Source organism: Danio rerio, chromosome 16 (genome assembly GCF_052040795.2).
Source record: "Danio rerio strain M-AB ecotype USA chromosome 16, GRCz13ab, whole genome shotgun sequence".
NCBI classification, from domain to species: domain Eukaryota; kingdom Metazoa; phylum Chordata; class Actinopteri; order Cypriniformes; family Danionidae; genus Danio; species Danio rerio.
The window spans coordinates 36,435,001-36,461,261 of record NC_141036.1 but is presented as its reverse complement, the minus strand read 5'-3'; the positions used below and the strand labels follow the sequence as shown (position 1 = coordinate 36,461,261).

Here is a 26,261-nt window from a genome sequence, read left to right as displayed (position 1 = left end):
GTGATTTTATACAGTCCATGAAAGGCAAATACTTTAACTTACAATTAGAAACAACCTTAAAAAATGCCACTGATGTAAGCACCATTTTTAGTTACAGAGTGTAAGATTGAGTCATTTTCACAGTGTAATACTTGATACTTATTAATCTCCAGTATTTAGAAGGGCTACTTATACTTTGATTTGTACTTAGAACACATTCTTGTACTATAATTGCACTACACCTTTGCTGAGTAATGGTACTTTTACTTGAGTTAGGTTTTTCAGTACCCTTTCCACCCCTGATAGCTTGACGCTGGGAATAAACTCAATCAACATACTCACAATACCCAGTAAGCCGCAGGGAGTCTACTAAATTAACCAGTAGGAGGCCACCAACTGCACAGAGACCTGTTTGTGTAGTAAAGTCATGGTGTAGGCCACATTTGAGCAACTCCTGAGGACAAAAGAGCACCAAAACAATGTATTGCTTCTAGGGGAAAAGGAGGGGAGGGATGTGAAGGGAGGGAGGGAGAGGGAAACACAGGTTTGCTGCATTCTAAAGGAGCAAAAGGGCAATGTAGTACACAGCATGTCTCCAATGGTGTGGCTACCGGGATACAAGGGGGAAATAAACTGCTCAAGAAGCTGATAGGAAGGCAGAGATATTACAACAAAACAAGATAGTGTAGCTGAACCGTGTGGTGCCGTTAGGAGATTAGTAGAGTGAATAGATGAAGAGCTGAAAGAAAGAGAGGAAGAGAGTCTGAGACGACGGCTTCCTTGTTTACCAATCCGTGCAAACTTGATAACCAACAAGAGACAGAGAGAAATGAAACACTGGGCTATCAGACCGCTGGTGCCTTACTCATCTCGCCAAACAGGAACTTGCATTGTTTTCCACCTCTTGCATTAATTACAACAGAGATTGTGCAAAATTATGTCACTTTTTCATAGTTTCAGCTCCTTTTATGTACTTTCATTCCTTTGGGAATGCGGTTATCAAGAAGAAAAGCATTCCTGAGTTGACATTTATTGAATTAAGCCGGACGAAAACATTTATGCCATCAGTGTTCATAGTGATACCTTTATCATATGATAAAGAAAGACTGAAGGAGACGAATGCAGGGTTTGATAGTTAAATTTTATCTGAATGAAACTCTTAAACCATACAGATCTAGGAACTGTAAATAATATGCATATATGTTTATTATAATATTCTTTTAATAGTAATTACAATCTTAATACAAGCATCTGAGGATGATCTTAAACTGGCATTTTCAAGGTGGACAGCAGCTTGATACCAAAATTATTTGTTCACGCTAAAGCATGGTACAACAAAAGGAGGAAGAAAATATAGGGAATGAACAGCAAAACCAAATAACTGGCCATCTGATTATAGCTGAAAATCATTTTTGAGTGCCCTGACTCGAAAACAAATCAACTAGAAATAAATATCAACCTTAATAGCTAAGGACAGCAGTGATCAACAAAAGTAGAAATCATTGCACTAAACAGAACTGAACAGCTGTTCGGAAATACCAATCGAGTTCTAGAGTTATTTATTTATTTATTTATTTTTTGTCTTGTTAATTTCGAAGTTACAGCAAAAATGAAAAAATGTCAAACCGTGGTCCTCTGAAAAATAAGAAAAAGTACTGCAGAAGTGTAAATAGGGCATTTCTCCAATAAATATTTAGGTAAAATCACTCAAATTGTGTTTTTAAATTTATAATCAGCTCCACAGCTGGATTTTTTACAGGAATGCTTTTTAAAAGAGCTGATAAATATTCTCTAGTTACCTAATCTTAAATAAATTTAGAGAGAAATAGATTAAAATGTTATCAAATTTACTGATCATTTGCCCAAATTACCGAAATCACCCTTGCCTAACAAATGTTGTTGTTTTTTTATTACTTAAAGGTGCATTACCAGTTGATCACAAACTACTTCCAGTTCTATCTCGATTAAGCTGAATAAAAATGCACAGAATTTATGCAAAAGACACTGGGCGGAAGAAAAAACTTCGTACTGCAAGCTTTCTTTCTGTGTTCACTGCAGTGTAGAATGCTAGTAACCAAAAATATCATGGCATGCTTTTCGTAAACAAACTAGCAGTGCAATTTACACCTTAACAGTTTAACTGTTGCAGTCAATGATTGTGTCCTAAAATTACCCGCAAAACTAAATGGACGCAAATCTAAACTGATTACATTTCTGATCAGTTCCAACAATAGATTTTCAAAAGCTGGACGGAGACTTAGTTCAATGCAGATAAATCTTTGCTAATGAGGTTTAAGTTTGTAAGTATGATAAAGAGCAAGTATATAAATTAAGGAGGGGTTTCACTTGAAGTTCAGAGACGGATAAGGCATTCCAGGGGTACCTATTATGCAAAATGGGAGGAGCCATATTTGAATGTGGGGATGGCAACCTAAAAGCCAGCTATTGTTTTTTTTTAGTGTGTCATTGTTTTTTCCACTCTCTGAAATAAGGCAGGAGCACTGTTGAAAATCTACTCACGAATGCATACTAAAATGTATACACCAGTTGGACACATTCATTTCTCTTCTATGTGGACATTGCTGCATTCTCTCTGCAACTACAGTGAGGGAATTCCAAGTGTAATCCTACAGTCGTGCAATAGGCCGCAAGTTTTCATCCCTTCGTTAAATTCAAAAATTCTCCTTGCATACGCAGCTTGAATAAGCAATCCCTTAGTTAATCCCAGTAAAAGCAGTGATTGCAACTGCTGGCTTTCTGTTTCTCTCTCCCGCCCAATATGCGGATGGCAAAATGTTATATAATCCAAAGCGACACGCTAATCCCTGCCCGTTCAAATCCAAACAGGTCAGAATCTTGTAATCTTTATTCCAGAGTCCCCAACAATCAAACGAGCCATGGAGGGATGAACCTACGACAAAAGATTCAGAAAATCAGAAATGTTTTTAAGACAAGACAAGATAAAATAAAAAAAATCACCTTGAGAAAAAAAAATGCATCGATTATCATGTAAAAATATGAAGAAGAAATAAACGTGTTCTTAAAATGCAAACCCATTGGCTGATCACCTAGCTACAGAAATTATCTTCTGTAACATTATACGTACACATCCCCTGTCCTACATTTAGTGCACATTTTAACAAACAAGTTTTACCAAGAAGAGTTTTTTTCCTCCCAGACATTTAACATGTTGAAAATCATTACATATAATGTTGACAGGCAGTCGGAGGTTTGATCACATTTCACCCATGCTTTCTGCTCTAAAGTGGCTTCCAGTTATTTATTTATCAAATTTGAATCTTGAAGTTTTCTTTAGTCTTTGGTTTTTATATAACCTAGCACCATCATATGTTCCCGAAGGGATTTCTATTAGACCCAGCAAACAAAGGTCTTCTCCAAATTCCTCGCTCAAGGGTGCATGGCAAAGGTGATTGCATTTTTGACTGCAATCCTCTATCAGAACTGTGTCTTTGCTACCTAAATCTCTAGTTAAAAATTACTTGCTTACAACTCCATTTCCCAAACCTTAATCTAGGCTTCCCTCTTTGTTTTGTTTGTTGTCTGCCTTGTGTTTTTCTTCTATTGTTATGTCAGTGATTGTTACGTCAGTAGCTGCCTTGTATGTTTTATCTGTTTTTGCTTTGACTCTTACAACTCTTGGTCTTTCTTGATAGTACAACACTTCACTTTGAATCAAATGGTAGTTGTGTAAATAAAGAGAGAGAGATGGAGAAAGATAATCCATGGACTTTCTATGTAAATGAACACACAAAAACATTCAAATTCAATGTATTCAAAATAAACACTTAAAGCTGTTGCACTTCAGTTAAGGTTAGCTAGTTGAAGGATAGAACCTAGTTATAAGTGACTATTATAAGTACATAGTATGTACATGCATAACAGCACTGTAAAATAAAGTGTTAGCCTAAAATCAATTATACTTTTAGTTATAAGTACAAAGTTATAAAAAATATATTTGATTAACTGATTATTGGTTTTGAAAGATTAAAGTACAAATGAAGTCAAAACTAGAAAAATGATTTTGTTAGTTCACATTGCCAGTTTTGTGGTGAACAATTCATCTGTGCATGTCATTAAGAAAAAAAATTGTTTGCACTTGTAATCTAACATTAAAATCTAAAAATTCACTTTTTTTTAGTTGTCAGATTAAGATTTTGAGGTGTTGGGTGTGGTTAACATACTTAACCATGCCCCTCCAACTGTTAGTTTTGACCATAAACTGAAATGGTGAGGAGGTGGTGTCGGGTAGGTTGTAAGAACTCTAAATTCTAAAACCCTTTTCCAGATCTTTCTGAATGAATTACCTACTTTAGCAGAAAAAAACAAGCCACGGCCACTGTTTTGTCATTTAGATTCGGTTTCTCTAGGAACTGCATCACAATACGGAAAAAAATAGTTGCAGCTTCTGGTTCATGTGGACTTTAACAAATTTATTAACACAAAGCATTATCTCATCTGATAACTTATATGGTACTATGTTATATAACAAGGCTGCGTTCCACTTCAATGTATACACATTGTTTGGCAGGTGTGTGTAAAATTCTCTTAACATCTTCTCTCAGGGGATCCCTGTCGCCATTCTGAAGTGTGTTCCAATTCGTGAGACATTGTAACATCACTGCAGATCATGTTTAATTGACCCCCGTCCCAAACAGTTAATGATAAATTACCTATAAATTACCTATAGACAAATATCTTGGTGTAAAACATTCAAAGGAGGAAATAAATGCAAAAAATAAATTATCTCCATAGTGGATTATAAGCCATCAAGGGCTAAGCCATTCAGGCCACTCAAAAGTTCCAGCAATAGTGAGCACTTGTGCAGCATAATTATTTACATACAACCAAGTCAATGAAGTTAGTGAGGGAAGGACGTTAAAAAATGCAAGCCAGGAGTGACCAAACCTGTTCCTGGAGAACGACAAAGTTCCGCAAAGTTTAATTTTATGTATGAACTAGCTTATTAAACTCTGCAGACTTACATATTTTAGGCATGTGTGGCTGAACTGTTTGGAGCTAAAATATGCAGAACATTGTTTCTCCTGGAGCAGGGTTGGACACCCCTAGGATATAATTTGAATTCTACCTCCACTAATAGCTCTCAACTCACCTGTGCCTGCAGTGGCCCATAGGGCACCAGCTCTCCATCTACAGTAAGGGTTCCTCGTGGGGAAAGTGGCTGAAGGCGGAACGCCCGAGCAGAAACGTGACTAACATAGGGAGAGCTAAGAGACAGATGGGCTCCTCTCTCCATTGCTAGGAACAGTCTAAGTAGTGTTGCTCGGGAGATGCCAGCCCGCACAAATGTCAGATGGATCAAGCCATCATCAAACCGAGCCTGAGGCGCAGCAAGAAGGTCTGCTCCCAGGTGGGACTGGTAGATGGCAAGAACCAGGACAAAATCACCTTCAATAGTAACCCAGTCCCTTGTAGGGAGAGGCTGGTCCAGAGGAGGTAGCAAATCATCCTCTGGAAGGTTGATGGAGGATGTCATGTGAGGTCGGTTTTTTAGGGGACCTGCAGGCTCTGCTAGGTCAAAGTTGAAGGAAGGAGTGGGTGAATGAATAGAAGGGGATGGAGAAGATGAGCTGGGAGTGTTGGGACGTGGTGCGAGATAAGAAGAGTGTGGAGAGGCACAAGATGGAGATGAAGGAGGGGTTGGAGAAAGGGACAGAGAAAGGGATGGAAATTTCGGAGGGAGAGAGTTTGAATGGGATTGGTGGAGAAGAGAGAGGGGCCTTGGCCTTGAAGGGTTCTGGTTCTGGTCCAAAGTTTTGGGCTTGAAAGCTTTGAAAGGAGACTGACGGAATGGAGAGGATGAGATAGTGAGGGCTCGCTCGCGAGACTTGTCCAATGAATATGCCTCTTTCTGAAAATAAGTGCCATTTATGTCCTCATCCTCCTTGCCATAGGCTGCCAGCTCCAAGTCTTGGTCAGTGTCTGCACCAATCGGTTGGCTGAAGAAGGCATTAATTATTTGGCTAGAGGGAGCCGAGTTTTTACGTAATGCATGTTGCAGTTCAGGTGGTGTTGTCTGATAACTTCCGTCACAGTCATTTACCTCATTTGTGTCACTTAAATTTCTTGCATTTGTCAACTCTTGGCCATCTATCTTACTCTTTCCTGAATTATTTTCTTCTTCATTACCATTATTCTTGGCTATGTTGTCACATTCATCCCTTTCAGTTGACTCAGAGCTGGTGCCAGACATCTCCTCCATTTTCTCTTCTGCTTCTACCTCTCTCTCCCGGTCTTCTGCGAGACTGCTGGCTCTCACTACCCCAACCCCTCTTGCCCTGTCTCTCCTCCTTTCCCTCTCCCGCTCTCTCTCCTGTCTTTCCCGCTCTCTTTCCCTCTCTCTTTCTCCATCATCTTTTCGGAGACTTCTTTGTTCACTCAGGCCCATGTCAGAGCATGTGCGGTGGATGGGTGTGCGACAAAATCCCTCCAGACCTTCAGTAATACTGCGCGACAGGGGCCTCCGGGGTGGCTGAGGTGTGGCATCAGGGGACGGGTTGACTACAGCAGGAGGCAGGTAGGAAAGGCGACCCTTATAAGAGCGCAGAGAAGCCAATCTCACTAGTGTTCCCAGTGTAAAACGAGCTGAGCCCAGCCCTCTGTAGCGTTCGCTCTCTATGTCCACATCAGAAACAAAACCCCAAGCCACAGAAAGGAAAGAGAAAAGCCTCCTGGGAGCAGGTGGATGCCCATTTTGATTAGACGTGGATGATGAAGCACACGGGCTGGTTGTAACAGAGACCAAGTCCAACGGTTTAACCCCACCTCGGCACAGCAGAAAACAGCAGTTGAGGAGGAGAGGCTCCCGTAGGCACATGTCATATCTATGAGAGAGAGAAAGCAAAATAGACAATTAACCATATTTAACAATACCAGGAAGAGTCTTGGGGTGCTTTCACACCTAGACCTTTGTTTCAGAGCTTGTCTTGTTTGTCCAGTTAGCGTGGTTTGTTTGGCATATGTGAATCCTGCAATCGCGCTCTGATCTGTGCCAAAACAATCGATCTGAGATCACCTGAATGAGGTGGTCTCTGGCTTGACTGAAACGAACTGGAGCGGATCCATTGTAGTTAGAAAGCAAAATGATCCAACAAACTTACGAACGAGGCTATATCACAGTGTATTATGGATATGTAATAGGCATATATATACACACATATGGCTATAAGAAGAGAAAATTATGAGTAGGGTGGGATGTTATTCCTATCGATAAATGCGTTTCATGTTAAATGTGAAAGCATGCTGAATTATCACAGAGAGCTGTTTATGAGTTAGGAAAATTAACCAAACTGCAGCCTTGGTTTATCTGTTATTTCTCTATATAATGTAAAGCCTATAATGTATAATTCTTGCCAATGGTTATGTATGAGAAAGTCTTACCTCTCTGATTTATATTTGGTGTTGATGTTTGTAGGTGTCACAATTCAAAATTAAAGTGCAGCTTTTCGCTTATAATGTCTTATTGCTCATTGCCATAAATTAAAATAAGGACACATTACAGCTGAGTGGGACCCTGAAACTCTGACCAATGTGAGGAGAGTATACTCGCACGTAACTTGTTTTAGCTATTTTGGTCCATTTAGAAACTTTGCAGTGTGAAAGCGAACCGCACCAAGAACAAAGGGCAACATTGTAACAATTTTAATCCCTGTTTCAGAACAAAAGAATCGATCTACTATGTGAAAGCATCCTTAGATTTCCTTACATAAAAAAAATTATATTTCCAATATATATATGAAACATCATTGCATAACAGACCTTTAATGGAAGTTTAAAAATAGCTAGGCTGGTTTTACTACATCTACACTATAGCAAAGAACTACAGAGAAATGTCACACTCATGTTAGAATCAAAGGCACCATTTCTGTATCCACTACACAAACACTTTTCCTTCTACATTCATTTTTCCTTCTACATACTACATATGTCATTCTTCAAAGGGAATAGTAACAGAAGGCCCTTTATATGCACATTTCAGCATGTGAAATTGTTCATGTAACAAAGCATTAAAAATAAATTGCACCAAAGAGGAATGCAAATACGCATGTAGAATATTGTTCCAAATCTGTATGTTTTGCATTTTAAAAAACATGAAAAAATTAAAACAAAAATCTCCACATTGGGTAAGAAAGAAAAAGTAACAATACACATATTTTGAATTGTGGGTGAATAAATAATGACCACTTCAAATTTTAAACTGTTCTTTTAGAAATAATGGAGGCTCTTTAAATAACTGCACATTTTTACAGTTTGTACTAAGTGAGCTCAAGTACATTTCATACCCAGCATGGTGGTTGATGGAACCAGCAAGTGCATTTCCAGAGCCACAAGGCAGAATTCCCACAGGAGTTTTTATTGCTTGTTCCCAATCTGGCCTTTCCATAAGGCCATTTATCACCTAAAGAAAAAGAACACATTAATTATTATGTAAATTATATATATATATGGCAAAAATTAGACTGATTTCATCAAAGAATTGTAATAAATAAATATGCAAGGTGTGATGAAAATATCCACCTCGTGCAAAAGTCCATCTCCAGACACAATGACGATTCCATCCCATTCTGGTAGTGAGATCTCTCTGATTAGCTCACGTGCATGATTCTGACGCTCTGCACAACAACAAAAATCACATCCGTTCAGTGCAATTCTGACCACTATTGCTTTGTGTACATCAATTATATTCTGAGCCATTTACAGCTGGCATCTTATTTGTGAGATTGCACATGTTTGGTCTTACCTGTCTGTATGAGGTTATAGCTGATGTTAGCTTCTCTTATCATTGGAAGTATGTGCGTTTGACACCATTGCATTGCCTGACCCCGGCCACTGAATGGATTGACCAGCAGCAACAGTCGACGGGGACGAGGCAACATGCTTTTGCAAAATTCTGCCCAATACAAATGGAAAAACAAATGAGTGTAAAGCCTTCAATCTTAGGCAAAGTAAGCACTAGGCCAAACACTAAGCAACAGATGAAGTGATCTGAAAATAGAGTGTTTTTAACAGATATAAAAATAAGCACCCCAAAAAATACACGTATTTCTCACCCTCATTTTTAAAAATCCTCATAAATTGAGAATTTAAAAGATCAAGTTAAAGATATCCAGCTAACCATTTATTCAATAAAACGGTTTATTAAAGGTTGAATTGTTTGATATCTTAAGAGCAATTCATCATGTTTTTAAGATTTTGATTTGAGAATTTGAGAGATACGTTATCTTTCCAGTGCACAATGCATGTACATTCCTGATCTTCACCTAGATTTTATCTAAAGACTTCTTTCTTCCCACACAGGGCAAAGTTGTGCTGCTTTTATTCAGCTGTTGACACTTATTTTGAATTCATCTTCCTCTAGTATTTTGAAACTAATTGAGACAAGAGTTTACCGGAAATTCTGTAGTTGTACGGTACGGTACAGTTCGGTATGCTTTTATGTCTGGTTTCACTGTCAAAAGCAACCAATAATGTCAACATTGCTTAAATAAAAGGTATAACTCTTTCATGAATGAATTGTGACATTATGTTTTAATGTTGCTTTAATGTAATCTATAAACATTGTAGTTTTACTTATCATTGAAAACATGATCAAATATCTGAAAAATAAAAGTAACAAAAAGTGTATTAACAACTCACACCACAATCTGACCCTGCCTCAGGGTTTAATCTGACTCACAAACTAAAAACCAACAAATATATTAACATCACATAAATGTATTTTAATCACTTACTGAGCTGCAACAACTATAGCTCACATGCAACTACAGCACAACAGTTTAAAAAAAAAAGACAGAGCAACAACACGCGGCATCTGGTAAAGTCAATAAAACCTGGCGTACTGCTACCGAATGATCTACACTACTCAAAACAGGCTATGTTTTCCCTGCCGCAGACCCACCCAATCTCTGACCGTCAATGACAGCATGTGGTACACATTATGAGTGCAGAGCAAAGGGGAAAAAAAAGAGCAGACTGAAATAAGGCAGCAGTGAACAGTTAAACTCTTACACAAATAAATGCAGACAGCAATGATTCATGCTCATATAAATTTAGCTCACCATAAAATTAAATCAAAGTAACATCATATTTACAAGAGACACACTAGTGACGCCACACTAATGCAACAGCACTGACTCAGACGTCGTGAAGAATTAGCAGCATCTAGATGCGTTTTTACATTTAGCAAAGACATTAAAAGCTATTTGAGAGGGTAGGTGAGTCAAATGGTTTCGCAGAAACACAGACACACATAACCACCTGAATACAAAGCAACTGTGAATGATCAAACTCTGAGACCCACCTGTAGTGGAGCTGACGTCCATCCCCCTCAGCAGGCTCTGTATAGCAGCGTTCCATTTCTCCGCCTCAGCTCGGCTCTCTGCCAAATACGCCCTCACCTGTCTGTGTCTAGAAACACCCTTCCGGCGGCGTCCCGGAGGGTACCAGTAAAGCACTAGTAAGGGAGGGGCTGGTGAGCGTGGGCAGCTGCATCCGGTCAGCTCTGCCATAGGCAGAAGCAACCTGGACTGCTTCCCTGCACGTGGAGACAACCGCTGGACATGGATGTGAGTTGGCGTGAGGGTCAAGGCGTAGTTGGTGGAGGCAGGGCTGGAAGGTAAAGACACACCTCCAGGACTGTTAGGGCAGCTGTTGCTGTTACTTCCACTGCCCCCTCCACTACTCCAACCACCAAACTGTCCATGCAGCAATGCTTCCTCAGTCATGGACGGGCTGTCTGGGCCAGGAGAACGCATGCTCAATGTCTGGACTCAAAAAGTAGTGCCACTGGGAAGTAAAGGGTAGGTTTGGGTGAGGGCCTCATACAGAGGTCTACCTTCAGCTTTGTAGTGAGATGACTTTCTGGACGGATGAAGTAGACGTTTGGAGATGTTTTACATAAACTGAATGTTCAACAAAGTTATAAAGGATGACAGCGCTTCAATAGGTGTCTGTTCAAAATAAAAATAAAAACTTCAGCAGGCTTTTCTTTCCCTGATAGTGTTAAATCGTTCCAATCAGTGCAATTTTGCCTGGAAACAATGCTAATTCCTCTTGTGATCATCTGATCAAAACACAATACACAAAAGAGATTTCCAGTTTAGTATTGCTATGTCCTAACAAATAAGTCCTAACAATATCCTAACAAAAACTATATTTTTGCTTCATAAAAGGTGCATTTGCTTTTCTCATTTGTGTCTTTATGTGAACATACTGGCAAAATGTCACAAAATGAGAAAAGGTGCAAGTCTTTTGTCAAGGCTAAACGGATTTCATTGTGCATCTACATAAATAATCATTCACCAATTTTTAAAGTGACTAATTTTAACAATTTTCCTCTCTTGCAACTCTTTTAAATAAAACTGGAAGCACAATTTCAATTAACAATGCATTTCTTAAAGGTCAGAGAGCTTTAAACTTTACGATAGCTAAAAATAAACACAGCAAGGTTACAATAACCCTAGAAAAGCTACAAAAATTGTTCAGTGACAAACAAGCACAGAGTGCAGAGGTAATGGCCGGACGAAGATAATGCTTGAAAAGAATCCAAATGAAGCCTTATCGAGGTGTACAACTGAAAACACAGTTCCTCTCCAAAGACAACAAGGTTGAGGAAGAGATAGAGATGAACGGGATGCAACTTTTGGTTTTGGTCAAAAACAGTATCAGAGATTGTAGTAGTGCTGGGAACACAGGCATTTTAGCTCACCCAATGAAAAAAATGCAAGAAAATCCAAGATTTGATATCCATTAAGGTTGAATTCTGTTCTCCGGTTCTTGCAGGACAGTCCTCAAAAGGGTAATAAATAAAGCACAGAATACAGAAAGTGGAGTAGTGCTGGAACAGGGTATCTCAAGTCATGGTCTTCCTCCTTAGTCGCTGTTTCAGGTGCCCTGATACATGGGAAAAGAGACAGAAAGAGAGAGATTACATTTTGCAGATTATGGCTGCACGAGTCTGGTTATCATGAGAATTACGGTTTGCTTAAAATCGAGATCACGATTTTCTCACGATTCTGTAGTTGTTGTAGTGTAATATGTTATTATTGTTATTTCTCAAATATATGGTAAAACAACAATAATAATATTAGGGCTATGTTTGGGTCTACTGTTAGTAAAATGCCAAATTTTGTATAGACTTTGTCTTTAAATGGTGGACTTAAACAGACTTTAAACATGTACTGGTTTTTAATTCACAGTAAAATGATGACGTCAGAATGCAACTATTCATAGTTCTGAAGTTGAATTATTATGTTTGCGACATATACTTGTCATTTGTTATTTACAACATTATTAGACCTTTTTTTACTGGTAAACTGAAACATTTGTCATTATCAGATTCCCTTTTTCATTTTATATAACATTATATAGGCTAGAGTAGTTATACTGAACATTTATCTTCATGCACAACACTTTGTGTTTGCTATTAAAGAAAAAAAGCATACCAAATCCTTGTTGTAAACATAACTCTAAAATGCGATATGATTACTTAAATTAGTGTTTCTCAACCACGTTCCTGAAGGGCCACCAACACTGCATGTTTTGGATGTCTCCCTTGTCTGTCACACCCATTACAGGTCTCTCAAGCTGCGTCCCAAATGGCACACTAATGTTTTTTTACTAAGCGGAAATTCAAACCGTTTCCCTGATGACGTTTGACGGACGCCAAATCAGTGAAATAAACGACCGAATTATCAAATATTACCTGCCGTGAGTGTTGCCGCATTCACCATCGGGAGGCGCTATAATCACTCTCGTAGGAGAATTTTGTTTTCACCATCCAAAATAAATAAAGTTATTCAACATGTACGCCCGATAGCTCCGCCTCTTCCGCTACGTAGGCAAACCTGCGGTCGTTGAGTGCGTGAAGTGTCCATCATTACACACTTCATTTTAGCGGCTGAATGAGTGCATCATCCGGGAAATTAAAGTGCACTTATTATTTTTAGAGTTTTCAGTGTGAACACACTACTTACACTATTTATACTACAAAATGGCGTAGAATAGTGCATAAGTATGCGATTTGGGACGCAGCTTCAGTCTCTGCTAATGAGCTGATGATCTGAATCAGGTGTGATAGGTTAAGGAGACATGGAAAATGTGCAGAGCTGGTGGTCCTCCAGAAACATGGTTAATAACCATTGGCTTAAATGATGTGCACACTTTCAGTTTCACTTTTCACAGCCGAGTGCACTCGCTGTCACGTTATTTACAACTTTATTACCCGTTATTCACAGCCTATGCAGGATCTGTTTCCTAGTATACATCATTGGCGGGTAAACGCGCGTCCACTCGGTAGTAAACTAACAGTGCTTCAGCTCGTGTGTGATTTTGCGACTGTGAATACATAATTATATTATGACAGAAATCACATTTTGGTGTGAATTTATTTACATCTGCTAAATATAGTTTGTGACACTTTTACACCATTTGGAGGTGTCCATGTAGCTGAGCAACGCATGTAAAACAATGTGAAGACTTGTGCAACCGCCTTTATGCTTTTCTCACTACCTTGAAAATATAATTGGCTCAATCGCAGAAAAGCTGAATCAAGATCATGTGTACAGTCGAATTAAGATCACAATTTTTTTTGATTAATCTTGCAGCCTTATATCCAATATTCCACAAAGCAATACAAGTAAGATGAATATTAAGTTTTCTTCTAATTGAAGAATTTCTGTCAGAGAAGATTTTTTTTCTTGATTCTGAATTCAACATCTTTACTACCTCTCTAAATCAATGCAATGTTGAACTGACCCTTGACCTGCACCTCGCTGTAAGAGACTCAAGTAATCATCAGATAACATATAGTGCAATATCTTCAATGATCTGACATCAGCAAAAAGAATTATGCTGAACAATACAATTCTGTTTCTCAACAGAAAGAGTGTGGCAACTGTTAATCTGAGGAAATGTGAACCGATGGATTTACAGACTAAATACAAAGTTCATTCTTCAAAATTTCCAAATGCCTGTGGTTCGCCAGTGCTAGGCAACCCAAAAAAATGCAGGGCCGTGTCATTTTAAACCAAACAGAGAAGAAAACCTGCTGGGGTGGAATTACACCTGTTCGGCATCAATCTTGGATGACGCCGTATCTTTAAATTCCACAATTGAGCACGAAACACAACACCAAGAGTCAGGATAAAAAGCAGAGTTAAGCAGCATTTGGAGGTTTAACTCAATGGAACACAGAGGAATGTTTGAAATGTGAACTGACAACAGATTCAGCAGATTAAGATCTCATAGTGTGAGTTTATGGCTAACAGGAAACGGCTGCAATTGAGAGGCCTAATATATCGAGTCAGTCTATAAACGTCTAGGACGAGAGACGCATGACTGTGTAAGACATTCGAGCTGTTTGTTCAACATCTCTAGTCTTTGTTTTGGAATTTAGTCAGTCGGTGAGTCGACTCAATGCACAAATATGCGACTCTTATCATGCACTTTAATTTTCTTCCCGTCCTGCATTTTAAGACTCATGTGAAATCAATGCTTGGCAAATTTCCAGAACTGTTAAAGAATAATAATAATTCAATAAAAAAAAACCTTTGACGTTCACTTCGCCCACATGTATCCTTAAAAAGCTAGGCGGTGACATTGCCAAAAAAGCAAGACCCACAAAAGACCAAAAGTGCATTCCTCTATAAAGCTGCCACCTTTCTAGAGCCAAAGAGCCTCTGTTGACTGTCTGGGCTTCTCTCTCACATGAATGCACACTTTGTCCCCTTTATCACCAAGAAGACTTTTTACTGCGTCAATGATATGATAGTTTGAAGATTTATTCAGATACCCCAAAGCCTTTGACTTACAATTAGCCAGTTGCGATCTAACAGATCATAAATCAAAGATACTGATGACCTTCGCACAGTTGTGTAGATCTAGGTCTTCCTTTATGCAAGTATTTTATAAAATTGATAAACTCACAGAAAATAAATTGTGCTTTGCAATCTTTGAGTAAAGACAAAAATAAAAGGCTCTATTTGACACGTTAGAAATCCATCAGCACCCTTACACAATTACTAAGTGTTTCCGAATTTGACAGATGGTCGTTCAGCTGTGACAGTGACTAGTTAACTAAGGGAAATGGCTTTTATTCAATTGACTGAACTTGTATTATAGTACAAACGGCTGCTCACGTTTTGACATTTGGAAATTATAATGCATGGTCATAGCTGGTTGAGAAAACAAACAGTCCATGTTATCTTGAACCTGAGGGTACTATAAAATGAATTGCAGGCGAAACGGGTTTTCAAAAGACCATAAAAGCTAATGTCAATTAATAAGTACAACTGCAGTTTCTTAGCAACTCAGAGGCAAACTCGCATATAAACACAGCTAGCTGATGACAGGCCAACACAACGAACTAGTAACATTATAAGATCAGGATGAATGGACTTTATTGTACATATAGGAGGCGTTTAAATCCTTGAAAGTAATGAAGTATAAACCGCGGTCTTATTCCTGTGATAAATGTATTCGGAAAACATGTTGTTCATGTCATTTTAAATAACCCTGCTGACGGGAGCTCAGACACATCAACCTGAAAAACGAATCTGTTTCTGTTCAAATACTTTATCAAATATGCCGAGCTGTAAACTTTTATGTTCCTGGCGGGATAGTGATACAAATAAACGACAAAGCGAACACAATAGCGGACTTACCTGGCTTTTTTGTCCCCCCTACATCGCGAGTTTTCCAGCTTTCCTGAGCTGTAGGGGAGGCACGAGCGTTTTCAGGAAGTCTATCGAAGCGGTGGGCGGAGACAAGCGGGTGATTGACGTGATAAACGTACAATCATGAAGTACAACTCGTCTGGTCAGTCCTATCTCGGCGATAAAATACGCTTTTGCGCGATACTCCCATACTCCCCAGTTCAACCTAAAAGGCCCAAGAGCTTATTTTCTACGCACTTTCTCTTTTGATAATCAAGGATATTTAGCATAGCAGTTATTTAACGTTCATATTACGGTTATATTCGCAGAATATATAGAGTCGAACTGTGCACATTTAAAAGTAAGTCATATGTGAAAAGCGGAAAATGCGCAGACACAAGATATAAGAAATTATCTTATAAAAAACCTGGTCATTTTAAGGGTAGAATATATGTTTAGTCATAGTTTGCTTGTTAATAGATTTTAATAGGAATAATGTTTATCATGAGAGAGCCCAGAGACAGTTTGTGGATGTGGAAACATCATTATTGCAACATTAATCATTGCTAAAACTATCTTTTTATATAAACTTACAAAACTAAAATTGGCTCAATTTATTAGAATAAACATGAAACACGTGAAATTTAAATGAGAGTTTTAAAAAAACTTTCCAACATTTTTTTTATTTCCACAAAAAGACACATACATAAACATAGATAAACATATACATGCATTGATATGCATAAATGTAGGTCTCTGACTGGGTAAAACCACTCATCTATATAGATCAGTGGGTAAAACTCATAAAAAGCATTTTAAAAAAGATCCTTTTTGTACAATATTTTTACTTTTTATTTACTTTAGATTTTCTTTACAATATTATTACTTTTTTAGTTTGCATGCCACAACAGATTACACAGTTACAAAATAATAATCATGAAGACACAGCAAACATTTTACACCCTCTTCTCCCTCCCATCAACCCATTCCCTAAAAAACAAACAAACAAAAATAAAACAAGGACAAAAAAGGGGGATATGTTTAAATCAGGTAAAGAGTGTTTCCCAAGTCTATGTTTAGACCCTACTCCCTCAGAACTTGTTCTTGTTATAGCAGACCACTAACCTTTTACAGTTGAAGTCAGAATTATTAGCCCTTCTCAATTATTAGTCCCTGTTTATTTTGTCCCCAATTTCTGTTGAACGGAGAGAAGGTTTTTTTCAACACATTTCTAAACATAATAGTTTTAATAACTCATTCCTAACAACGGATTTATTTTATCTTTGCCATGATGACAGTAAATAATATTTTGCTAGATGTTTTTCAAGACACTTCTATACAGCTTATAGTGACATTTAAAGGCTTAACTAGGTTAATTATGTTAACTACGCAGGTTAGAGTAAATAGGCAAGTTCTTGTATGACGATGGTTTGTTTTGAAGACAATATTTTTACTTTTAACTTTAAGCTATACATTTTAGAAAAATATATAGCTTAAAGGGGCTAATAATTTTGACCTTGAAATGTTTTCAAGAAATTAAAAATTGCTTTTATTCTAGCCAAAATAAAACAAATATGACTTTCTCCAGAAGAAAAAGTATTATTAGACTTACTGTGAAAATTTCCTTGCTCTGTTAAACATCATTAGGGAAATATTTTAAATAGGAAAAAATTCATAGGGGGTAAAAAAAACTCTGACTTCAACTGTACATTGTATTTTAGGACATTTTAAAAAGGTCTCCAGATATCTTCAAACACATTTTGTTTTTTTGTGGGTTTTTTTTTGACAATGTGTGATCTTTTCCATCAACATATGTGACACCATTTTTTTCATCCCCTTTCTAATTCTAGGTTCAATTATTAAGAGCAACAATATTTTCAGCTTGTAAAATAAACATTTCTATGAATCTGACCTCTTTGCTTTGTCAGAAAGGGCTAACAGGAAATATACCCAGGATAAAAGTCCTAGGATCCAATGGTAATTTCTTTGATAAAATTTGGTCAATCATTTCAATAACACCTTGCTGAAAGGGTTTCATTAGATCCATTTTTTTACTAATATAATGTTTAAAATGGATAAGATATTGATAATATGATATTGTTTCAGTAAGAAATGGAGAAGAGATACGTATGTTTATATCTAATTTTACTAATACATCAATTGCATAATGTAAGACAAAAAATGGGTGAATGAAAATATGAATTAGGATATCATAATTATTCATTCATTTTCTTTTTTTTTTTGGCTTAGTCCTTTTATTAATCTACGGTTGTTGCAGCGGAATGAACCGCCAACTTATGCAGCATATATTTTACGCAGTGGATGCCCTTCTAGCTGTAACCCAGTATTGGGAGACACCCATGCACTTCCATTCACACACATACACTACAGACATCTAAGCTTATTCAGTTCACCTATTCCACATGTCTTTGGATTGTGCGAGAAACCGGAGTATCCAGAGAAAACCCACGCAAACACAGGGAGAACATGCAAACTCCACACAAGCAACGCCAACTGACTTAGCCGAGGCTCGAACCAATGACCTTTTTGCTGTGAGGCGAGAGCAATACCTACTCCGCCACCATGCTGCCATATCATAATTATTATAGTTATAAAGACACACACACATATATAGTTATATATATATATATATATATATATATATATATATATATATATATATATATATATATATATATATATATGCACTGTGCTCAGCATATATAAGTACACCCCTCACAAATCTATCTTTTAAATTCATATTTTTAATAGGAAGCTATGCAAAATTAAATTTGTGCATATACATTAGATTAGGCAATACTGAAGCCAAATCTGGAGCTTATATAACAAAATAACTTACCACCCAAATTTACATGTTATAGAAAAATATTAAATACAAATTTTAAAAAAGGAAAAATCAAGACAAGCAAAAAATTAAAAATTTTAGTAGAAATTGTGTAGTTTAATTTTATTGTATCATCTTTCAATTTCCAAATATATTTGGTGAATAAAACATTATTTTAATAAATATATCTGTTTAATAAAGCTGTTTTGTTTAAATGCACCAAAATAAATTGCCTATGTTCACTATTTTATACACAAACTTGTATACTTGTTACAAACGAAACAATATTGGGAAGAAAAAGGCTAAGACCCAGGGAGATTTTTTTGGTTTAAAAAAACGGTCTCCTTCCGTAAATATAACCTTTCACCTTTTATTTTGTCCAATGGGGTTAGCTCTCAGACGGAAATGATCGCAACTTGAGAATTGATTGACAGGCATTTTTAACGAATCAAAAGAACGGGAAAAGACGGGAGGCGGGAGCTGCAGCGGCTAACGGTGGGCGGAGTCTGCCGTCCATCTTTAATGTACTGGACAGAAGGGGGATTGACGAGCTGAAAACATTACCAAATTTGAAATAAGGAATTGGCGGATATTTTGGTCCTGGCTGACACACAGAGATACTGACGAATATTACACACGTTTGAAAAAGGTATACGGCGAACGTGCATTCAATTTAAGAGTGTAAATCCCCCACACCTTCTGTTGGAAAAACTATGTGTGTGCTAGCAGAGCGTTAGCCGTCAGCGCTGCTCGACATCACAACAACAGCAGCTTAATCCACGTTAACGGCAGAAATATGCAGTATACAGTCTATAAATACTGTCAGGGTGACATTTGTTCAATGCAGATGAGATATGGCGATGAAATGCTGCTGATCTAAACGGTTAGCATCATGGTGGCTAGTGATCAGAGGCTGCGTAAATCTGCGTAAACACTCTGTGAATGTGTTGGCGTTACGGTATAAGTGATCGAAACTGGGGGAACCATCAAGTCGGGCTGTCATTGAAATATTCATTGTTTTCTTTTATTCTGGGGTACTGCAAAGTCTATAGTTGCGTTTATTTGTGGGCATGGGAAGAATTTGTGTAGGACCAAACTTTTAACCGTTTTTCTGCTCTCTACCTAACGTTAGTTGAGCAGAATGTGTTGATATCAGCCTTTTCTATTGAGGTTTATCTGCGTGGAGCAGTAGAAACACTTACCATCTGGTTCACACTAAATGCTCTGCAAGTTAACAGTCTCTCTGATGCCTTTGCAGTGACAGAAGGTATGAAGACAGTATCATAGCGAAGCCATGGCTGATAAAAGAAAACTTCAAGGTAAGACAACACGGTGTAACGCTGAATATAGAGCTGTTTGGACACAGTTGTTTCTGTTTTTTGTTAATCATTTTATTTCATGACTTATGCATCATGTTCTTTACACATTCAGGTGAAATAGATCGATGTTTGAAAAAAGTTGCAGAAGGCGTCGAACAGTTTGAAGACATTTGGAAAAAGGTAAAACTCAGTGCATACTGCAAATATAAGAAGTTAAGGTAAATTTGGTTTTCTATTCGCACATTCGTTTATTTTTTATGTTCCCTATATGGTTTACCAATCTACTTTGAATATTAGGTCTGAAATCCCATTATGTATGACTTCAAAACAAAATTAGCACTATTTATTTGAGTGTGAACAATGTTTTGATGTGAAAGTTATTGGTTGACAATATTATTTCACTACTTAAAATATAATATCAGAAAGGTATTCTTTTTAAATTCTAAGGAGGAAGTCTGAAGTCCAAATATAAAACCAACTTTACCTTAATTAAGAGAAAGCAGGCGTCCACTTGTTATGTTTTAATAATTCATTTCATTTTCAGCTTCACAATGCAGCCAATGCCAATCAGAAGGAAAAATACGAGGCAGATCTCAAAAAAGAGATTAAAAAACTGCAGGTATGAAATCGCTTATTTGACATTTAGTACAAATATCGTCAATAACAGAACAGATGGAAATGAAGATGTCTTGAAATGTTGCGTGGCCAATCAAAGTAGAGAAGCAGAACTGTTGCATCAGATAAATTATTATATAGCCAAGTGGGGGGGGGAAATGTGTACTCAATTATTATAATTGTTCTCACCTGTTTTTCTTAGCGACTACGAGACCAGATTAAGACATGGGTTGCATCCAATGAGATCAAAGACAAAAGGCAGCTAGTGGAGAACCGCAAGCTTATTGAAACGGTACAAACTTATCACAGTTCTCAAAGACTGTCCCAATTTTAATGAAAAAATAAAAGCACTGACCGTAGATTTAAATAATGACCTGTGAGTTATTAAAAGATATATTTCCCAAGACTGATCTTTCAACCCCTTAACCCGACACGGCCTTTTTCTCCTCAGCAAATGGAGCGCTTTAAGGTGGTTGAAAGAGAAACCAAGACAAAGGCCTACTCTAAAGAGGGGTTGGGCTTGGCTCAGAAAGTGGACCCAGCACAGAAAGAGAAGGAGGAAACGGAACAGTGGCTCACGGTACCAGAGGGCTCACAGAATAACCGTGGGGGATTGAAAAAAAAAATTGAGCAGAATTCAAGCAGTGCAATAATGACATGATTTCTCTCCCTCTCAGAACACAATAGACACTTTGAACATGCAGGTGGACCAGTTTGAGAGTGAAGTTGAGTCCCTCTCTGTTCAAACACGAAAAAAGAAAGGAGACAAGGAGGTCGGCATTTCCGTTTTTCCATTTTCTCTCTTAATCGATTTCACTTTTTATGCTTTTACTGTTATGCAAACACACACTGTTAGAGATCTCATAGTGTTTTTCAGGCAGTTTTGATCTATAGGATGCCGTTTGTGTTTGTTTCCAGAAGCAGGATCGCATTGAGGAGCTAAAGAGATTAATCGAGAGACACCGGTATCACATACGTATGCTTGAAACCATTTTGAGGATGTTGGATAATGATTCAATTCAGGTTGACGCTATCCATAAGATTAAAGATGATGTGGAATACTACATTGACTCTTCGCAAGACCCAGATTTTGAAGAGAACGAGTTCCTCTATGATGATCTGGATTTGGAGGACATACGTAAGTCTGTGTGTGTTGTGTGTCTGTGCTTGTTTTTATATCCTGGTAGGGACTAATGGAGATTTGTGTCACCGTGGGGACCAAAACTGAGGACCCATGGGTAAACATGCTTAAAAATCTAAAAGAATGAAGTATTTTGAACATGCAGATTTTTTCTTGTGGGGTTTGGTTTAGGGTTGGGTTTAGAGGTAGGGTTGGACTAGGTGGATAGAATATATACAGTTTTAAAGTAGAAACATCATTACGTAAAGTAGAGTGCACACCGGGATATAGAAACGTGTGTGTGGAATAACATGATGGATGTTGTCTAATGAAATGGCTGGTTGTTGACTGACAGACAATACAAGTGTCACCATATAAGTCATCTCATATCTGACAGCAATATATATCACGATATCGTACCTTTTCATACCATTTTTGTAAATTAAATCAATAGTTTATATTGACCACATGTAAAGGACTATTGATTTTTTACATATTAAAAGTATGTATTTAGAAATGGACTCATTTGTACTTGATCAAATTTCTCAAATTTTTTTCTGAATTTAACTTTAGGGTAAATGTTTGATTTCAAAATGTAGAAATATAAAATAAAAATAGCAAAAAATAGATTTTTTTTTTCCGAAAACTAATTATTACAGGTGCAACATAAAAAAAATAAAAAAAATAAAATGCAAAGTTAGGCCTGTCACAATAATCAATATATCGACTTATCGCACAACACATGGAAATGATAATTTTCGATCATTTTTAGTGATGTAATATTTATCTCTTATACATAAACACCAATTTCAGCAACATTTTAGCAGATTGCACAACCTCTTTATCTCAATTGAAGGTGTTTGTATGGATAAAACACTATAGTATTTACTATAAATTACTATAGTATATTTTTATATGGGTGGCTGACAATTGAAAGTAGTTCTGGTAGCAGATATCACAGCCTCTGTTACGATTTACCTTGCACTTTTTTTGTTAACATTTATTATTATTTAATTGTTTAGGATATATCCATTATAACTTTCTAATTCCAATGTCTAATTATAATTATTTTAAATGACTATAATTAAATAAATGTTCTTAAGAATAAAATATTATTTGTTGTTTGGAAGAATGTACTTGCATTGTGATATTATCTTGGCATTGTGGCATTATATAATGAGTGGCATAAAATGGTCTTAAAATGACAATGGTATTGTTTATTGGAATATGTTTATGCAATATATCGTACAACAAATATAAATATTGTGACAGGCCTGTCTGCATCCCTGTAATGGCATGTAATATTGAGCTCAAATAAATTATAAAAAATGAATTACTATAAACAATGTGTTTTGAGACATCACTAAAACTGTGAAATGATAGATAATTTATTTTGTCCATACAATATATGCCATCATATTACACAGCCCTGATGTTGATTGCATTTATTATTTTTTCTTTCTCATTAGCGGCAACCTTGATGGCAACATCTCCTCAGGGCCACATTGAAGATGAAATGTTTCTTCAGTCCAGCAGCACACCAACGTCCACCACTTCCTCTTCCCCCATCCCTCCATCTCCTGCTACAGGCACAACGGTAAACTGATTACATCTTTCCTTTAAAGCATTTGAATGGATTTTTATTGGCTCTAAGGCACATGGAAAAACTATACAATACCCCAGATATATTTTTAAGTTTATCACATTTTAATAAACATTCCAAACACTTGTGGGTTTAAGACTTCCCATAAATGTTAAAGTAATACCAAAACTTATAAAGAAAAATAAAGTTTTTTTGATCTTTTCCTTTAAGACTTTCAGAATGTCAGATTCTTTCATCAGATCTTAAACCTGTACCAAATAATATATATTTGAATCAATTTACTAGCACAGTGGGACAACTGCAGTAATAATAACTAAATTAAATCCATTCAATTGTAAATGAAATATTTTTTGAAAGGATTTATCAGACGTCTCTATAAAACATATTTTGTTGTATTGTGCTAAAAGTGTTTCTCCAGAAATATTAAGTTTAATCAAACATCCAAATGAAAAAATCTCATAGAATGTTTGTTAAAGTCATATGATGATATGTAATAATCTGGGCCAAATCATCTATGTCACAGGTGTCAAATCCAGTTCCTCGAGGGCCGCAGCTCTGCACAGTTTAGCTTTAACTCGAATTAAACACACCTGATCAAAATAATTATGTCCTTCAGCTTTGTTTGAACTTAGAGGTAAGTGTGTTGAAGCGGTGTTGGAACTAAACTGCGCCTTGCTTTGGCCCTCCAGGAACTGGATATGGCCCCTGTGATCTATGCTGATCAATAATGCAATATATTCTGGTAATGAATATGAACTGTTTGTTGATTGTGGCCATTTTAAAATACTGTGAGTTATTCTGTCCCTGAGCTTTGTCTTATTTACAAAGCACATTTTACCTTTTATCTATTGGAGAAAATGTACGACAATGCATTTTTCTAACACTGCACATAGCTTTGAAAAAGATGTTTTTATAAAGCATATCTGGTCAACTGATGACACTTATCTAGCAGTCTTATATAATTAATGTCAGTAATTTCCAACAATCTCTTTATGTTGTAATAAGTGCAATGTGCAATCAGTTTCATTTTTTGTGGTCATGCAGTGAATTGCAACCATACTGGAAAAATATGTTTAAAATTCTGTCTTAAGTGTACTTAATGAATCTGTAACCTGAGGCTAGTATTGGATTTTTAGGAGCAGAGGACAATTCTTGCAAAAGAAACCAAACACAAGCAATTCTATTTTGTATGTGTATATAATTTTACAAATGTTACACTTAATTTCACAATAAGTGACATTGTCCATTTTCAAAAAGATTTGGGAACTATTCAAACTGTTTTTGTATGTTAGATGGGTGGGAGGTAAGGTTTTGAGTTTCTTTTTGTAGTAAGCTAAATTCACTATAATACAGTACTTTCAAAAGAACTTTGATATATGGTCCATCTCTCTCTTGTAAGGATTTAGGCGGTACGGTATGTATGTAGGGTGTTTTCAATGAAAATGATAATAAAAGTTAAAAGTAAAAAAGAAATTAATGTCAGTAATTTACAGTATGAGAAAAAGTATTTTGTTATTTGAAACCTGTTATTAGGAGGACACACTTACGGTTGTGCATCTTTTTGACCTATTGACCCATAATTTAAGTTAAAATCATTAAAGATTCAGCAATTATCATGCTGTTGAAATTTGATACTGTCACATACCTTGTGTTTCTTAATAATTGGAGCTTGTTGTCACTTATTGCTCATTACTGTTGTATGTTAAAAACATAGAGAAAATACATCATTCATAATCCCTCAGAATCTTCAGTTATGCTTTCTTGTATTTTATTGACCTTTTGCCACAGAATTCATGCTTACTTTATAAACTGTGTGTCAATCTTTTTACTCAGGAGATTTTGGAGGATAAGAGAGGTCGATCGACAGACAGTGAAGTCAGCCAGGTGAGACATCGCTATCAGATTTGAATGTACATGAATGAACATAGCTTCTGCAGATGTATTATGATATACAGTGGTCAACATATGATCCAACCTTTCATCAAAGTTGTCTTAAAACTACCGAATTCTTGTCTTAGGACATTTTGAAAAACTTTATTGATCCACTTCAAGTGCAGGCTACTGTATAACATAGGGGATAGGTTGTTCAGATCACTTTTTATAGTGATTTTTCCATTTAACTTGAAATGTTCTGAGTAACCAGAATCTGAATTTACTGATAGTTTTGTTTATGATTCATTTGCATGGATGTTAGGGCTGCACAATTCTGGCTAAAATGAGAATCACAATTATTATTATTATTATTATTTTTTGATTAAAATGAAGATCACGATTTTCTTACATTTCTGTAGATGTAAAATAAAAGTTAATATGAGTATTATTATTGTTTTTCCTCAAATATCTGGGAAAACAACAATAATAATATTAGGCCTATGTGTAGGTCCACTGTTGTTTAAAATGCTACATTTTGTATAGACTTTAAATGGTGGACTTAAACAGTTTAAATTTGTCCTGATCATTAATACACAGTAAAGTGATTAAGTCAACTATTGATAATTCTGAAGTTGAATTGTTATGTTTGAGACATATGCTTGCAATCTATCATTGAGAACGTGATCTTTTATTGATTGATCGTACAGCTCTAATGTGTTTAGATATATTATATTCTTACTTTGTGGCTTTCCTCTAGTCTCCTGTGAAGAATGGCAACCCGTCTCTGTCGTCCTTCTCATCATCCGCCTCCTCGGGCTCCTCCTCATCCTCTTCTTCACTGGTTTCTATGGCTACTGTTGTTGGGGGCTGCACGGCAGTCTCCGGGGGCAGCAGCCTACTGGCAAGCTTCAGCAGTGCGGTGCAGCAACATCCACCACAATCTCAACAGCAAACACAGGTCAAACTGCCCTCCACGTCTATACCCTCCAACAACACGCCCAGCCCACCCAGCCACCCCACATTACCGGCCTCCACTGCTTCCTCTCTGCCCAGTTCCAGCACACCTGGCCCAATTACTTCCAACTCCCTGTCCCAGGCTTCATCAGTTCCTGGGGTGGAGAGCTCAAGACTCGGCCTGGGGAAGGGTGGCGTGACGGTAACCAGCAGCAGTAGTGTGTCTCAGATGCCAGGTTTGGGCCTGACGAGCTTGTCCAGT

At 37.0% G+C, this 26,261-nt stretch overlaps 2 protein-coding genes across 17 annotated transcripts in view; one reads left to right on the top strand and one right to left on the bottom strand.

The window, feature by feature from the left end:
• Nucleotides 1-26,261, top strand: part of cnot3a (CCR4-NOT transcription complex, subunit 3a) — a 53,692-nt gene that overhangs the window by 18,860 nt on the left and 8,571 nt on the right. For 2 of the 9 annotated variants that reach the window (NM_001328118.2, XM_087285630.1), the window contains 11 exon segments: nucleotides 19,038-19,165; nucleotides 19,775-19,835; nucleotides 19,948-20,015; nucleotides 20,380-20,454; nucleotides 20,653-20,742; nucleotides 20,902-21,030; nucleotides 21,128-21,223; nucleotides 21,369-21,588; nucleotides 23,040-23,167; nucleotides 25,007-25,057; nucleotides 25,803-26,261. The exon segment at nucleotides 25,803-26,261 is cut by the window's right edge. In NM_001328118.2, the coding sequence (NP_001315047.2) occupies nucleotides 19,811-19,835; nucleotides 19,948-20,015; nucleotides 20,380-20,454; nucleotides 20,653-20,742; nucleotides 20,902-21,030; nucleotides 21,128-21,223; nucleotides 21,369-21,588; nucleotides 23,040-23,167; nucleotides 25,007-25,057; nucleotides 25,803-26,261 (1,341 nt within the window). In that variant the 5' untranslated portion in view covers nucleotides 19,038-19,165; nucleotides 19,775-19,810. 9 annotated transcript variants of the gene reach the window in all.
• On the bottom strand, nucleotides 1,102-20,561 carry sphk2 (sphingosine kinase 2). 8 transcript variants are annotated; one of them, XM_087287302.2, is made up of 8 exons: nucleotides 20,320-20,561; nucleotides 11,726-11,910; nucleotides 10,319-10,803; nucleotides 8,759-8,908; nucleotides 8,536-8,630; nucleotides 8,301-8,416; nucleotides 5,111-6,842; nucleotides 1,102-2,890 (listed from the first exon to the last, which is right to left on the bottom strand). In XM_087287302.2, the coding sequence occupies exons 3-8, from the start codon at nucleotides 10,770-10,772 to the stop codon at nucleotides 2,828-2,830; spliced, it is 2,610 nt and encodes an 869-aa protein (XP_087143428.1). In that variant the 5' UTR covers nucleotides 10,773-10,803; nucleotides 11,726-11,910; nucleotides 20,320-20,561; the 3' UTR covers nucleotides 1,102-2,827. The 8 variants fall into 8 exon arrangements, with proteins under 8 accessions (XP_087143428.1, XP_087143426.1, XP_087143425.1 ...); XM_087287300.2 differs by having other exon boundaries at nucleotides 10,319-10,967; nucleotides 20,320-20,560; XM_087287299.1 differs by having other exon boundaries at nucleotides 10,319-11,080; nucleotides 20,320-20,559.